Raw genomic sequence first — 13,644 nt, 5'->3', positions numbered from 1 at the left:
TTGTCTGTCACTATACCAGTACCATGCAGTTTTTATCACAACTGCTCTGTAGTAAAGCTTTAGGTCCGGCATGGTGATTCCACCAGAGGTTCTTTTACCCTTGAGAAGAGTTTTTGCTATCCTAGGTTTTTTGTTATTCCAGATGAATTTGCAGATTGCACTTTCTAATTCGTTGAAGAATAGCATTCTGTTCTTAACAAGTCCTATCTTAGAAGATAGTCAGCTAGCTATACCCTGCTATACCCAGATATGCTGACCTTTCAGAAAGGGGGGTGGGGGGGAGAGGCAGATCCCCCAAGTTGTCGTGGAGACTTTGCAGCCTGAGGGCCAGGCAGGAACAAGGGTGGAGAGCAACAGTACAGCCATTGTCTCCTCTCTAGAGAGGAAAAGGGATGGTTAAAGCTGAGAAACGATTGTAAAATTTAGAATTCAGGTCACAGAAAGACTTACAGGCTAAGACAATTATACAAATATAGAAAGCTTTCTCTGCCCATACCTCACGCCACTATATTACTTAAGGTCTATCTATTTATTTACCTTGGTTCCTGTTACGGGGCCACTGTATCTACTGCAGCAAAAGTAAAATATACTAAAAGGTAGAAAAAAAAACTTTGAACAAATTAAAAGAGAATCAAAGAGATACAGCAAGAATATCAAAATTAACACACCAATAATTAAAAAGTATGGGTATGTGTCTGATATGATGATGATAGGGGACTTTACAAAGGACATACATAGCTCCCTTAAAGAAATATAAGAGAACACAGGTAAACAGCTAGAAGCCCTTACATAGAAAACAAAAAATCTATTAATATATTATATAAAAACACAACCAAGCAGGTGAAGGAATTGAACAAAACCATGCAGGATCTAAAAATGGAAATAGAAGCAGTAAAGAAATCACAAAAGGACACAACCCTGAAAAATAGAAAACCTAGGAAAGAGATCAGAAGCAACAGACGCACACATCACCAATAGAATACAAGAGATAAGACTAGAGAATCTCAGGTGCAGAAGATATCATAGAAAACATTGACACAACAGTCAAAGAAAATGCAAAATGCAAAAAGCTCCTAACCTAAAACATGCAGGAACTCCAAGACACAATGAGAAGACCAAACCTAAGAATAATAGGTATAGAAGAGAATGAAGATTCCAAACTTTAGGGCCAGTAAATATCTTCAACATAATTATAGTAAACTTCCCTAACCTAAAGAAAGAGATGCCCATAAACAAACAAGTGTACAGAATTCCAAATAGATTGGACCAGAAAAGAAATTCCTCCTGTCACATAATAATCAAAACACCAAATGCACAAAACAAAGAAAGAATATTAAAAGCAGTAAGGGAAAAAGGTCAAGTAACATATAAAGGCAGACCTATCAGAATTACACCAGACTTCTCACCAGAGACTATGAAAGCTAGAAGATCCTAGGCAGATATCTTACAGAATCTAAGAAAGAGAACACAAATGCCAATCCAGGCTACTATACCCAGCAAAACTCTCAATTACCATAGATGGAGAAACCAAGATATTCCATGACAAAACCAAATCTATAAGGTATGTTTCCACAAATCCAGCCTTATACAGTATAATAGATAGAATACTCCAACACAAAGAGGAAAACTACACCCTAGAAAAAGCAAGAAATTAATCTTCTTTCAACAAACACAAAAGAAGATAGCCACAGAAACATAAAAATAACATCAAAAATAACAGGAAGCAACAATCACTATTCCTTAATATCTCTTAACATCAATGGACTCAATTCCCCAATAAAAAGACATAGACTAACAGACTGGATATATAAACAAGACCCAACATTTTGCTGCATACAGGAACCCCACCTCAGGGGCAAAGACAGACATTACCTCAGAGTACAGGACTGGAAAGCAATTTTCCAAGCAAATGGTCCCAGAAACAAACTGGAGTAGCCATTCTTATATCGAATAAAATCGACTTTCAACCAAAGGTTATCAAAAATGATAAGGAACAACACTTCATACTCATCAAAGGAAAAATCTACCAAGAACAACTCTCAATTCTGAACATCTATGCTCCAAATGCAAGGGCATGCACATTCACAAAAGAAACTTTACTAAAGCACACATTGCACCTCACACAATAGTAGTGGGCGACTTCAACACCCTACTCTCATCAATGGACAAATCATGGAAACACAAACTAAACTGAGACACAGTGAAACTAACAGAAGTTATGAACCAAATGGATTTAACAGATATCTATAGAACATTTCATCCTAAAAGAAAAGAATACATATATATACATATACATACACACACACACACATATATAAACACACACATATATACACACAGGCTGGAGAGCTGGCCCAGGGGTTAAGAGCACCGACTGCTCTTCCAGAGGTCCTGAGTTCAATTCCCAGCAACCACGTGGTGGCTCAAACCCATCTGTAATGGGATCCAATGCCCTCTTCTGGTGTGTCTGAAGACAGTGACAGTGTACTCACATACATGAAATAAATAAATTTTAAAACAACAAAAACAAAAAACAAACAAAAAAAAACTCAAAAGAAAACTACACAATCTGTAAAAATTCATACAAGAAATAGGTAATATTTTTTTTAACTGCCTCTATCATCAGTTATTTTCTAAATCAAAAAATGTAAGGCCCAAATAAGTTCACTGGTAAATTCTATCTATCAACTTATCAGAAATTATGCCAGTTCTCTACTCTCTATTCTGGAAGATAAAATCTGAGGAAATAGTAATTCTATTAGTCTAATATAACCCTAACAAATCTTGGTATCTACAGCCAATTTCTCATGAATTCTCATGGTAAATCCTCATCAAAATATTAGCAAATCAGGGCAGTTCTTGCAAATGACCAGGTTTCAATTCCCAAAATGCACCCAGCAATTCACATCCTTCTGTAACTCCAGTTCCAGGGTATCTGACTCCAATTCCAGAGTATACAGACATGCAAATAGACAGGACAATTATACACATAAAATAAAATAAGGTGGGTTTGCTGGTGCATGCACTTAATACTAGCACTCAGGAGGCAGAGGCAGGTGATTATCTGTGAGTTCAAGGCCAGCCTGGTCTACAAAGTGAGTTCCAAGACACCCATGACTGTTACACAGAGAAACCCTATCTTGAAAAACTGGATGGATGGATGGATGGATGGATGGATGGATGGATGGATGGACGGAGGAAAGACAGACTAACAAACAGATACTTAGCAAATCAAATAATGCATTTTTATTGTTTAAAACAATTTTTAAATTTAAATATATTTTGATCATATTCTTCCCCTTCCAGATCTTATCCCCTCCCTATCCATCCAGATTTCCTATGTTACTTTCTCTAAACACAAAAACTCAATACAACCCATAGAATCCCCCAAAACCAAAATCACCAAACTGTAACCCAATAAAGCTCACCCCACACACACAAAAAAAGTGGAATCCATTATCCATTAAATGTTAGTCAACTCCTCCTGACCATGAAGCCTGCCCCTGAACTGGTTGCTGTGCCCAGTGTTATACTACTGGAGAACAGTTTTTTTCCCTCACACGTCATACTGTGTGTATCTCTTTTAAACTTTTTAAAGGACTCAAGCTAATATAAGGTTACAAAAAGCAAGGATTTCCCTGTCTTTCCCTGAGCAGGGAGGGGAATGGAAAGACACTGGAGATGAGATTAAATGATGTGCTGGCTCCTTTTATGTGCCACATTGACATAAGCTAGAGTCATCAAAGGAGGAGTCTAAGTTGAGGAAATGCCTCCATGAGAGAAGGAAGGCTGGGGAAGCCATGAGAAAGAAGCCAGTTAGCAGTACCCCTCCATGGCTTCTGCATCAGCTCCTGCCCAGTTTGAGTTCCTGTCCTGACTTCCTTTGGTGATGAACAGTGATGTGGAAGTGTAAGCTAAATAAATCCTTTCAACCCAAACTTGCCTTTTGGTCATGGTGTTTTGTTGCAGCAAAAGAAACCCTATCGAAGACAAAAGACATTACAGAGAAAATTTGCCTAGAGCTGTGGTGACCGTTTTATTAATGTATGCATACAAAAATTGATCAAAAACGTAACTTAGGCTGTGTGGATGTACATGCTTTTACTCCCAGCATTCAGAAGGCAGAGGCTGGTGGCATTCTGTGAGTTCCAGCCAGGCAGGTGGTAGCCGTTACATGGAGATCCTGTTACCCCCTCCTCCTCATCATTATTATCTTTTAAATTATATGTGTAATTTATTATGTAATGATCATAACTAAACAAAGAATAACAAAGCCTAATGTATCTGATATACTGGAAGGTCATTATATTTAGCATTTATATTTCCTCCAAGGTAAGATTGCTTTAAAAAGAAAGCCTTCACTTACAAATATAATTCTCTTGGTGGATGATACAGAGAAAAGAACATAAAGACTGACTTTTAATAAGAACAGTGTAGATAAAGTTTATACTTTAGAGAGGGAAGTGTTTTTTATCCTCCCTATAAATATGTCAACAAGAAACAAGAAAATCCCACTAACCACAGAAAATCTTTTGGAGTGTGGAGATCCCAACATGTACAAACACACTTTTGAAAGTTTGGCTGGGACTACAAACTTAAAACCCTAAGTTATTTACAATGATGGCCAGAAGGAACTATGTCTTCTATTAATTACAAAAAGTAAACAATCTAATACAATTACTTTTTAGGAGTTGTCAGGATGCTTACAAGCATCTAAGAATTTATTGGAAAAAACTAAGATGAACTAAATCTCCAAAGACCAAGAGCAAAGAGGTTTTCTTCTTTCATCTTCCTTGGCAATATCCTGTTCCATCAAGAAAAGAAGAAAATCTGGTTCAAAATGAACAGAAAGACTACACACTAATTAGAAGCAGAAGATACTTCACAGAGGTAAAGTTATAAAGATTTCAGATGTAAGAGAATAGAGATGTTACACAGAGAAACCCTGTCTCGAAAAACCAAAGAATAGAGATGCTGTTACTGGTTCTGGGGTGGAGAGAGCATAGGAGAAAAGAGTGGGCTACAGGGGACAGCCCACACAGAAATTCAGTTCTACAACCACATGGAACTGGTTTTTTGTTGTTTTGTTTTGTTCTGTTTTAAAGATTTATTTATTTTACATAAGTACACTGTAGCTGTCTTCAGACACACCAGAAGAGGGCATCATGTCCCACTACAGATGGTTGTGAGGCACCATGTGGTTGCTGGGAATTGAACCCGGAACCTTTGGAAGAGCAGTTAGTGCTCTTATCTGCGGAGTCATCTCGTCAGCCCAATGGAACTGCTTCTTTAAAGAACTGAAAAGTTTATAAAACTCTTTCCAGTAAGAATCCAGGCTGCCCAACAACTTCACTTGTGATAAATGAACTGGCAGAGCACCCCTAGCAGGGACGTGATGAATTTTTATTTTATTCTAAACTGCTGAATTGTAATAACACATCCTGATAGCCAACAGTAAATTAGCAATATATCCAAAATCTCCTGTATATTCAGAACAAACCGTTTCCTCCTATTTATCTAAGGCAAACCCTAGGAAAGTGAGCTGTCCTTCTGATACCTCTAAGTGACCTTTAGGAAAATCACAAGGTAATGCATGTTTGAATGTCTTCAAAATGTACCCAGCTCTCTGTGTCCCAGGTTTTAGTGCCACCTTCACTGGGTTATTAACAACCTACTTAGAGTATCCCTAGTTTCAATTCCTCTCTTCTGTCTCTTACTCTCCCATTCCCAATCTCTCTATGGCAAAGCAACCAAAACACCTTATAAAACAAAAGTTGTACCCTGCTTACTAATTGCTCACTTACCCCAACTATGAGACAAGGTCTACACTGGCTGTCTAGCCCTGCATAGTGAGGCCCTTACACTGGTCTCATCTCCACTGTACTTCCAAATGGCCCAACCTCTCTTCTGTTTGTTTTCATATTAATAGTATAATTTAAATAATACCTAATATTCTAAGTAATACTATAAACCAGATACCATGTGTGTTGTTCTAAATACTTCACGGTAATCAGTTTCAATTATTATTTCCCCTCTTTTCAGGTAATGACATATAAATGCAGAATTACTAATTGGTGAAGACAGATCTCAATATTACAGGTAGCTAAAATCTGAGTTGAGCTTCTTAATTCAGATGGTGCCATTCACATGTTAGCCTTACAAAGTCCTTAGAGACAAGTACAGACTAAACAGAAAGCAGTGTAAAGGACCAAAAAAGTAATAGTTCTAAGTGCATGACACAACGCTTGCAAGGTGGATGAAACTGTGACCACAGCACTGGGAAGGAAAATTCTCCTTAGAAGCATTTCATTATATATAAAAAACAAAACCAAAATGATGCTTCAATCTTACTTTTTCTGTAGTAACAGTCAAAGAAGGAACCAAGGCAGGTGACGGTTCTGGTTGCTTCTTGTGTTTTTGTTTGTGTTTGTCCTTTTCTTTATATTTCTAAAAATAAACAGAAGTAAACGTTTTAAATTAAATAATTCATGCATATGTAATTTTCTTTTAAAGCCTCTGTAAAAAGTCACCCCCTTGTAACAGTTGTCATAGATTTAAAAAAAAAAAAACTTATATGACCCTTTGCTCATCCTAAATAATAACAATAAATAACTAAAGCCTGCAATTATTTGGTATATTTATAAATAGCAAAATCCAACTCTTTTCTTGTTAAAAGTCTGCTTTTACAGATTGCATCTGGGATTTACAGGGTACTTTAGATATAATCCTCACATTCTATCATTACACACAGTTTTTTAGAGGAGGTTGCTCCTGAATAAGCCCTGCAAAGGCAGCTGGTCCTGCCTCATTCACCTCAGCACTGTGACTGAGGCATACACACCATATGCAGCTACCTCGCTCTTAAGTTTAAGGTTCAGGTATTAGACATTAAGACACAGAAACTCAAGCAAAAAGTCATTTATCTGGTTTCATTAAAAAAATAAAAATAAAAAAAAACAAAAAACCCCTGCCGGGCGTGGTGGCGCACGCCTTCAATCCCAGCACTTGGGAGGCAGAGGCAGTCGGATTTCTGAGCTCGAGGCCAGCCTGGTGTACAGAGTGAGCTCCAGGACAGCCAGGGCTACACAGAGAAACCCTGTCTCGAAAAACAAAACAAAAACAAAAACAAAATTGATTCTAGTTTCTAGTTACAACAACAACCAACCAAAAGCAAAACAAAAACAGAAAATGAAAGAAAAAAGGAAGAAGCAGCAGGCAAGGTTCTTGGAATCCTACTATGAATCACAGAACTAACCTACATCTATAAAACTAGGAATTCAGTTAAACACATTACATATTAACATACCAACTTTATTTAAAGTCAAAGATTTTTCCATGAAAATGTTCTCAGTATTGGGTATAAATCTTTGGTTAGCTGTGATGTTATTTCTCCTCCAGAGAAATGAACCAATTCAAACTAGATTGGAGTATGTGTCAAGGAAGATTTATTGGAAAACTGCTCTCAAGTGAATGACTTCATTGGTCCCCAGGAAGGAGGCCAGAGAAGTCACCGTTGGAAAGAGAGACAGACGAGAGTGGCAAAAGAGAGACAAGGTGAATTTAGAGAAGAAAGAAGTGAGAGAAGAAGGGGAGGAGCCTGAAATGTCTGGGTTATATGGGGAATCCAGTAGTGATAGTGTAACAGAAGGGAGACACCCTGAACCAGACCAATGATTCATTGCTTGGGTTAAGAATGTTTGATGGGGGGCTGGCGAGATGGCTCAGAGGTTGTAAGCACTGACTGCTCTTCCAAAGGTCCTGAGTTCAATTCCCAGCAACCACGTCGTGGCTCAACCATCCATAATGAAATCTGACTCCCTCTTCAGGAGTGTCTGAAGACAGCTGCAGTGTACTTACATATAATAAATAAATAAATCTTTAAAAAAGAGAGAATGTTTGATGGGAGAGGCTCTCCAAGATGCCTGTAGTCAAGTAGGGAAGACATCTGCAAGTAAAGCTATTAGGGCAAAAGAACATACTGTGTGCCACACTGAATTTCCACGGAGAGATGTATGGTTTCTATTATTCTTTTGGGGGGTAGGTTGCAAGGGTAGAGGGCAGATATGTGGGGTCAGGTATTGGGGTGCATAATGTGAAATTTACAAAGAATCAATGAAAAGCTATAAAGGAAAAGGAATGAATGCTTGACGGTCTTGCCGAGAGCACACGTGAAGTCAAAGGAACAGTAAGGCCCTATGTGAAGGAACTGAGGACCTCTCTGCCTATCCTATGTGTAGCAATACCCAGTCCCATGAAGAAGACCAGGAACCACCACCAAATCAGCCAGGAGTTCCTATGGCCTCAACAAGAAACCCAGCTGACATGACAGAAATAATCAACTGTCCTGCTGAGCCTCATCTGTTACAAGACACTGAAAGTTTGGAATACTTTATCAAAAACAGTACACAACAAAGTCAAAAGCCAAAGAGCACAAATCAAAAGTAACAGTAATAGGGAATTTTTATGTGTAAGTAGTAAAATATCTTTGATTATCTAACATGATGTACAAATGATTCTGGCCTAGATCTACACTACCATATTTTCTACATAAAAAGTTGTAATTTAGTTTTGTTTTTTTTTTTTTGAGGAGGCATAGTAAATAAATAAGCCATTTCTATATTTCCTATACTCTCCCCATACCTGATATCATTTATACCAGATACAAGAGCTGACATATTAGTAAATGATCCTGACTATGATGAAACAAACATTAATACTTAAGAAGGCCTGACAGAAAACGTGTGTGTGTGTGTGTGTGTGTGTGTGTGTGTGTGTGTGTGTGTGTGTCAGGGAGGAAGGGAGAGAGAGAGAGAGAGAGAGAGAAAGAGGGATAGACAGAGAGACAGAGATAGAAAAAAGGAGGAGGAGGAGGTGGAGCAGGAGGAAAGGGGAGGAAAAGAGAAGGTATTGTGAAGAAAGATACAGGTAATACAAAGCAAATCAAGAAGTAAATCGGAACTGGGCACTGTGAAACATATCAAGAAATGTATTCTGGAGCCAGGAGTGGTGGTGCACGCCTTTAATCCCAGCACTCAGGAGGCAGAGGCAGAGGCAGGCGGATTTCTGAGTTCGAGGCCAGCCTGGTCTACAAAGTGAGTTCCAGGACAGCCAGGGCTGTAGCCCTGTGTACAGAGAAACCCTGTCTCCAAACAAACAAAAAAACAAAAAAAAAAGAAGTAACAGTATAATAAAAATTTTAATGTAAAAGTAGAACAAAGTGAGTTTGTTTTATCTCTTTACCTGATTTTAATACAAGAAAATGATTTAGTCATAAAGGCATTAACAAGAGCTGATGGATCTAGCTCAGTGGTAGAATGGAATACTAGAATGGGGAAAGCAGGAGGAGACCAGAGAGGTAAAATGTCAAGATTCAGATAGACTATAGCTCAAAGACCTGGGAGGGTGGGGTGGGGTGAGGGATAAAAGTCAAAATCTAAGAAAACAGGATAGTTCAGTATCTTTTTTGTTTCCCTTTTTTTGGTTTTTTTGAGACATAGTTTCTCTGTGTAGCCTTGACTGACCTGGAACTCACCCTGTAGACTACACTGCCCTTAAGCTCAATAGATCTGCTTGCCTCTGCCTCCCACTTGGTGGGATTAAAGTCATGGGCCACCAAGGCCTGGCCTCTTTTCAATTTTTAACATAATTAACTTTTGAGACAGTCTCATATATGTCAGACTGGTTTCGAACTCACTACGGACTAGAAAGGAACCATGAACTTTTGATCCTCCTATCTCCACCTCCCCAATGTTAGCATTACAGATGTTGACCACTGTATACATTTTATGTAGAGCTAGATATCAATCCAAGGCTTCACACATACTAAGCCACAAAAAATGTAAAAAGAGCACTGATTGGGCAAGTATTCACAAACCTTTCACCTTGTAATTTTATCCAAAGAAGTACACACAATCTTAAAAACAGTTCAGTAAAATGTAAAATATATAAAATAGGAATACATACATGTAATGGGTTCAAAAAAAAAAAAAAAAAAAAAAAAAACAACCTTTTATATCCAGCAGAGGCATTTGGGGAAAATTTTTTATGTAATTATTAAGGATCACTGAAAGGGGGGGCTGGTGAGATGGCTCAGTGGGTAAGAGCACCCGACTGCTCTTCCGAAGGTCCAGAGTTCAAATCCCAGCAACCACGTGGTGGCTCACAACCATCCGTAACGAGATCTGGTGCCCTCTTCTGGAGTGTCTGAAGACAGCTACAGTGTACTTACATATAATAAATAAATAAATCTTAAAAAAAAAAAAAAAAATCACTGAAAGGAATATCATCGTAAGTATGTAAGTAAGAAAATGGCTAGGTTGACTTTTGTTTTAAAACGTTATGAAGAACTTGTCAGGTGACTTGGTGAGTAAGGATGCTTACGTCAGGCTGATGCTACAGAACCACATCGTGAAAGGAAAGTTAACTCCCAAAAATTATCCTTTTATCTCTGCACTCAAGAGCACATATGTGCATAAATAAATTTTTTTAAATATGCAAAAAGAAAGATCAAAAAAAAACCAACAGGAAAATGGAGTTTGTTCTTGTAATCACAAGGTTAAGACAGTATCATTTCCAACTCTCAGTGCCCATACTACTTTTTTTAATAAACAATTCTTTAAAAATTAAGGTTGTTTATAACTTACAAGGACCTTTAATTATTACTGTCTTCTTTTGTTTTGTTTTAATGTGTATAGGTGGAATTGAGGACAGGTTAATCTTCACAGGGAGCCAAGTTGGATTCCTAGTGCCCACATAACAGCTCACAACAACCATCTTTAACTCTGGTGCAAGGAGACTCAATACCCTCTTCTGGACTTTGCACCCATATGGTAGGTAAATGGACAGACAAGCAGGCAAAACACCCATATACATAACTTCTTTAGCTTTTTTATGTTTTTTCCCTTTAAATGTGCAACAGATCAAACTGACTAGCCAAATTAGCTCTATCAGCTGGTAAGCTCTGGGTTTCAATTGAAAAGCCCATGCCTCAGAGGATATAAAAACATAATCAAGACAGACTTCCAGTATCTACCTTTGGCCTCCATTCACAGATGCATATATACACAAATAATGGACACACAAAAATAAGAAAAAGATATTCCAGCTCTTTCAGGCACTCTGATTTCAATGTTCCTATTATTTAAAGAGAATCTGAGTTCAGTTTCTAGCACTTAATGGTAGTTCACAACAGTCTACAGACTCTAGTTCCAGGGATCTAATCTGTCATCTAACCCTGTCAGGCTCCCTCGTGATCATAGTGGACATACATATTTGGAACAAAGTTGTCAATCAAAAAGTCCACTTTTAGATCTGGCTGTGAGTAGAAAGTAAACACTATATAAAGCCACTTGAATTTGCTCATTATAACGTATAGAAGCAACTCTACCTAGATCTCTTATTTCTGAATAGCTAGTAGGTAAGTATTAAATTAACTCTTTCCCTGGTTCCAAGTCAGATGTGGTCATTTCACTAGGCTTACTCTTTCAAGTAAAGCAACTTTTCTCTTTTCTTTTCTTTTTTTTTTTTTTTTTTTTTTTTTTTTTTTTTTTTTTTTTTTTTTGGGGGGTTTTTTTTTTTTTTTTTTTTTTTTTTTTTTTGGGTTTTTTTTTTTTTTTTTTTTTTTTTTTTTTTTTTTTTTTTTTTGATTTTTCGAGACAGGGTTTCTCTGTGTAGCCCTGGCTGTCCTGGAACTCACTCTGTAGACCAGGCTGTCCTGGAACTCCGAAATCCGCCTGCCTCTGCCTCCCGAGTGCTGGGATTAAAGGCGTGCGCCACCACACCCGGCTGTAAAGCAGCATTTTTCCCCTAGACAATCTTCACAGTTATACAGAAAGTCGATATCCTCGAACCCCAGAATATAGTGTATAGGAAGAAGCGGCATCCATGCTTGTATTTGAGGCGCCTTAAGCCCAGGGTGCTTGGCTTTACTGCAGCAGATCCCAGGAACAGATAGCATCTGATCCTCTGCACTGCTTCATGGGAACTAAGACTTGGAGAATGATACAGAAAATATCAATATACTAGGTACTGCTCTGCTAAAATAAAACTGACCCAAAAAGGAAACTTCTGCTCTCTCTGGAAAGTCAATTCTGTCAAATTCTGTCATAGGAAAAAGGATGTTTGGCTGGAGCAGATACACGTGAGGAAGTATAAATGAGCCCACAGACAGTGCCAGTTCAATTATCAGTTGCCTTTGCTCCACCTATCTGCTGATGGCACACATATATTATTAGCTCACCTTACATTTCTTTGCTGAGCTTCATTGACATTAGTGAGAGAAACTCGCCAAAGAATTTGTCATTAGTTTCCTGCAGTTTCTTACCTCTTCTGCAGACCAGGGCCAGTTATGAACCTCATTTTAACTTTAATTTTTTCAACTCCAACTTTTTTTTAAGATTGCTTTATTTATTATTATATGTAAGTACACTGTTGCTGTCTTCATACACCCCAGAAGAAGGCGTCAGATCTCATTACAGATGGTTGTGAGCCACCATGTGGTTGCTGGGATTTGAACTCAGGACCTTTGGAAGAATAGTTGGTGCTCTTAACCCTTGAGTCATCTCTCCAGTCCCCAACTCCAACTTTTAATGGTGGTTTTTAAACACTTTAATCTCCCTTACAGCCAATGACCCATCAAGGAGGTAGTGGAAAAGAAAGGATTGGGGGTGGGGGGGCTGTTTAGAAAGATTTTTGGGAGCAACTCCCATCTGTGTTGTCTGGAAATCAGCAGTTCAGTTCACAGGTCAGCAGTGGCAGCTCAGATCCACTAGCAAACACCTCATGAATACAACAGCAGTTCAGTGCCGTAGAGTTGGGATAACAAACACTGAATCAGCAGCGGTGGCACTACCTAGTGGGAACAATGAGGCCTCAGCCTCAGCTCCAGTCAGCAGAAAGGGACCAGGGCATACAGGAATGCCAGGAAAGTTCTCAGCTGTGTGTCTCTCAGAAAAGCAAGGATCAACAGCAAAAACAAGACCAAAGCATTACACAGTTAGCTCTATAAGCAAGCCAAGCTCAGCCTTCATCACTGTCCATTGAGTTCTATTTGTATCCTCCAAACAGCATGTATCCTCCATGAGTCTTAACGCAGTACGTAAGTCTCAGCTGACATCACTCTGCCAATCAGCCTGAGTCTTTGGAAGCAGCAAGAAACTGCAGCACAGCACCAGAAGCTTTTCTGGTGCATTTCTCTCTATGGAGTCCCAACAAATGCAGCTCAACTATGCAATGTAAGGCGGACCAATACATGTATCTTGTTGGCAAAGAGTGTGTCATCACATGTCCTTTCACATGCTTGCTTTAGCAGAACAACATCTCTCCTCTGTCTGCTTCAGCTAAACTTTCCCTCACAAGTCTGCCTTAGTCTTTCACCTGTGTCCACTTCAGGAAACCACTCTTTTACACATTTGCCCCAGCAAAAAAAAAAAAACATCCAACACAACTGACTCTCCAAAGAACCCCTAAGTTTCCACTTCACCTTGAAGCTTCGATTGAACAGTTTGTGTAGTGCCTGCCAAGTGGACTTGTCTACAGCTGCAGGTTCATTTTTGGTGTTTGCTAATGGACTGGACTGAACAACAAACATTGGTATCGCTCCAAAGAATTATTTCTAAACAGGTCTACTCCCCCATGGCCTAGTAA

General features: G+C 38.6%; 1 protein-coding gene across 11 annotated transcripts in view; it reads right to left on the bottom strand.

The window, feature by feature from the left end:
- Nucleotides 1-13,644, bottom strand: part of Mllt10 (MLLT10 histone lysine methyltransferase DOT1L cofactor) — a 148,775-nt gene that overhangs the window by 59,891 nt on the left and 75,240 nt on the right. For all 11 annotated transcript variants that reach the window (XM_029473556.1, XM_021156842.2, XM_021156840.1 and 8 more), the window contains one exon: nt 6,352-6,447. In XM_029473556.1, the coding sequence (XP_029329416.1) occupies nt 6,352-6,447 (96 nt within the window). The remainder of the gene's footprint in view (nt 1-6,351; nt 6,448-13,644) is intronic.

Source organism: Mus caroli, chromosome 2 (assembly GCF_900094665.2).
Source record: "Mus caroli chromosome 2, CAROLI_EIJ_v1.1, whole genome shotgun sequence".
NCBI lineage: Eukaryota > Metazoa > Chordata > Mammalia > Rodentia > Muridae > Mus > Mus caroli.
Note: the sequence above shows the minus strand (reverse complement) of the source record. Positions and strands in the feature narration are given on the sequence as shown.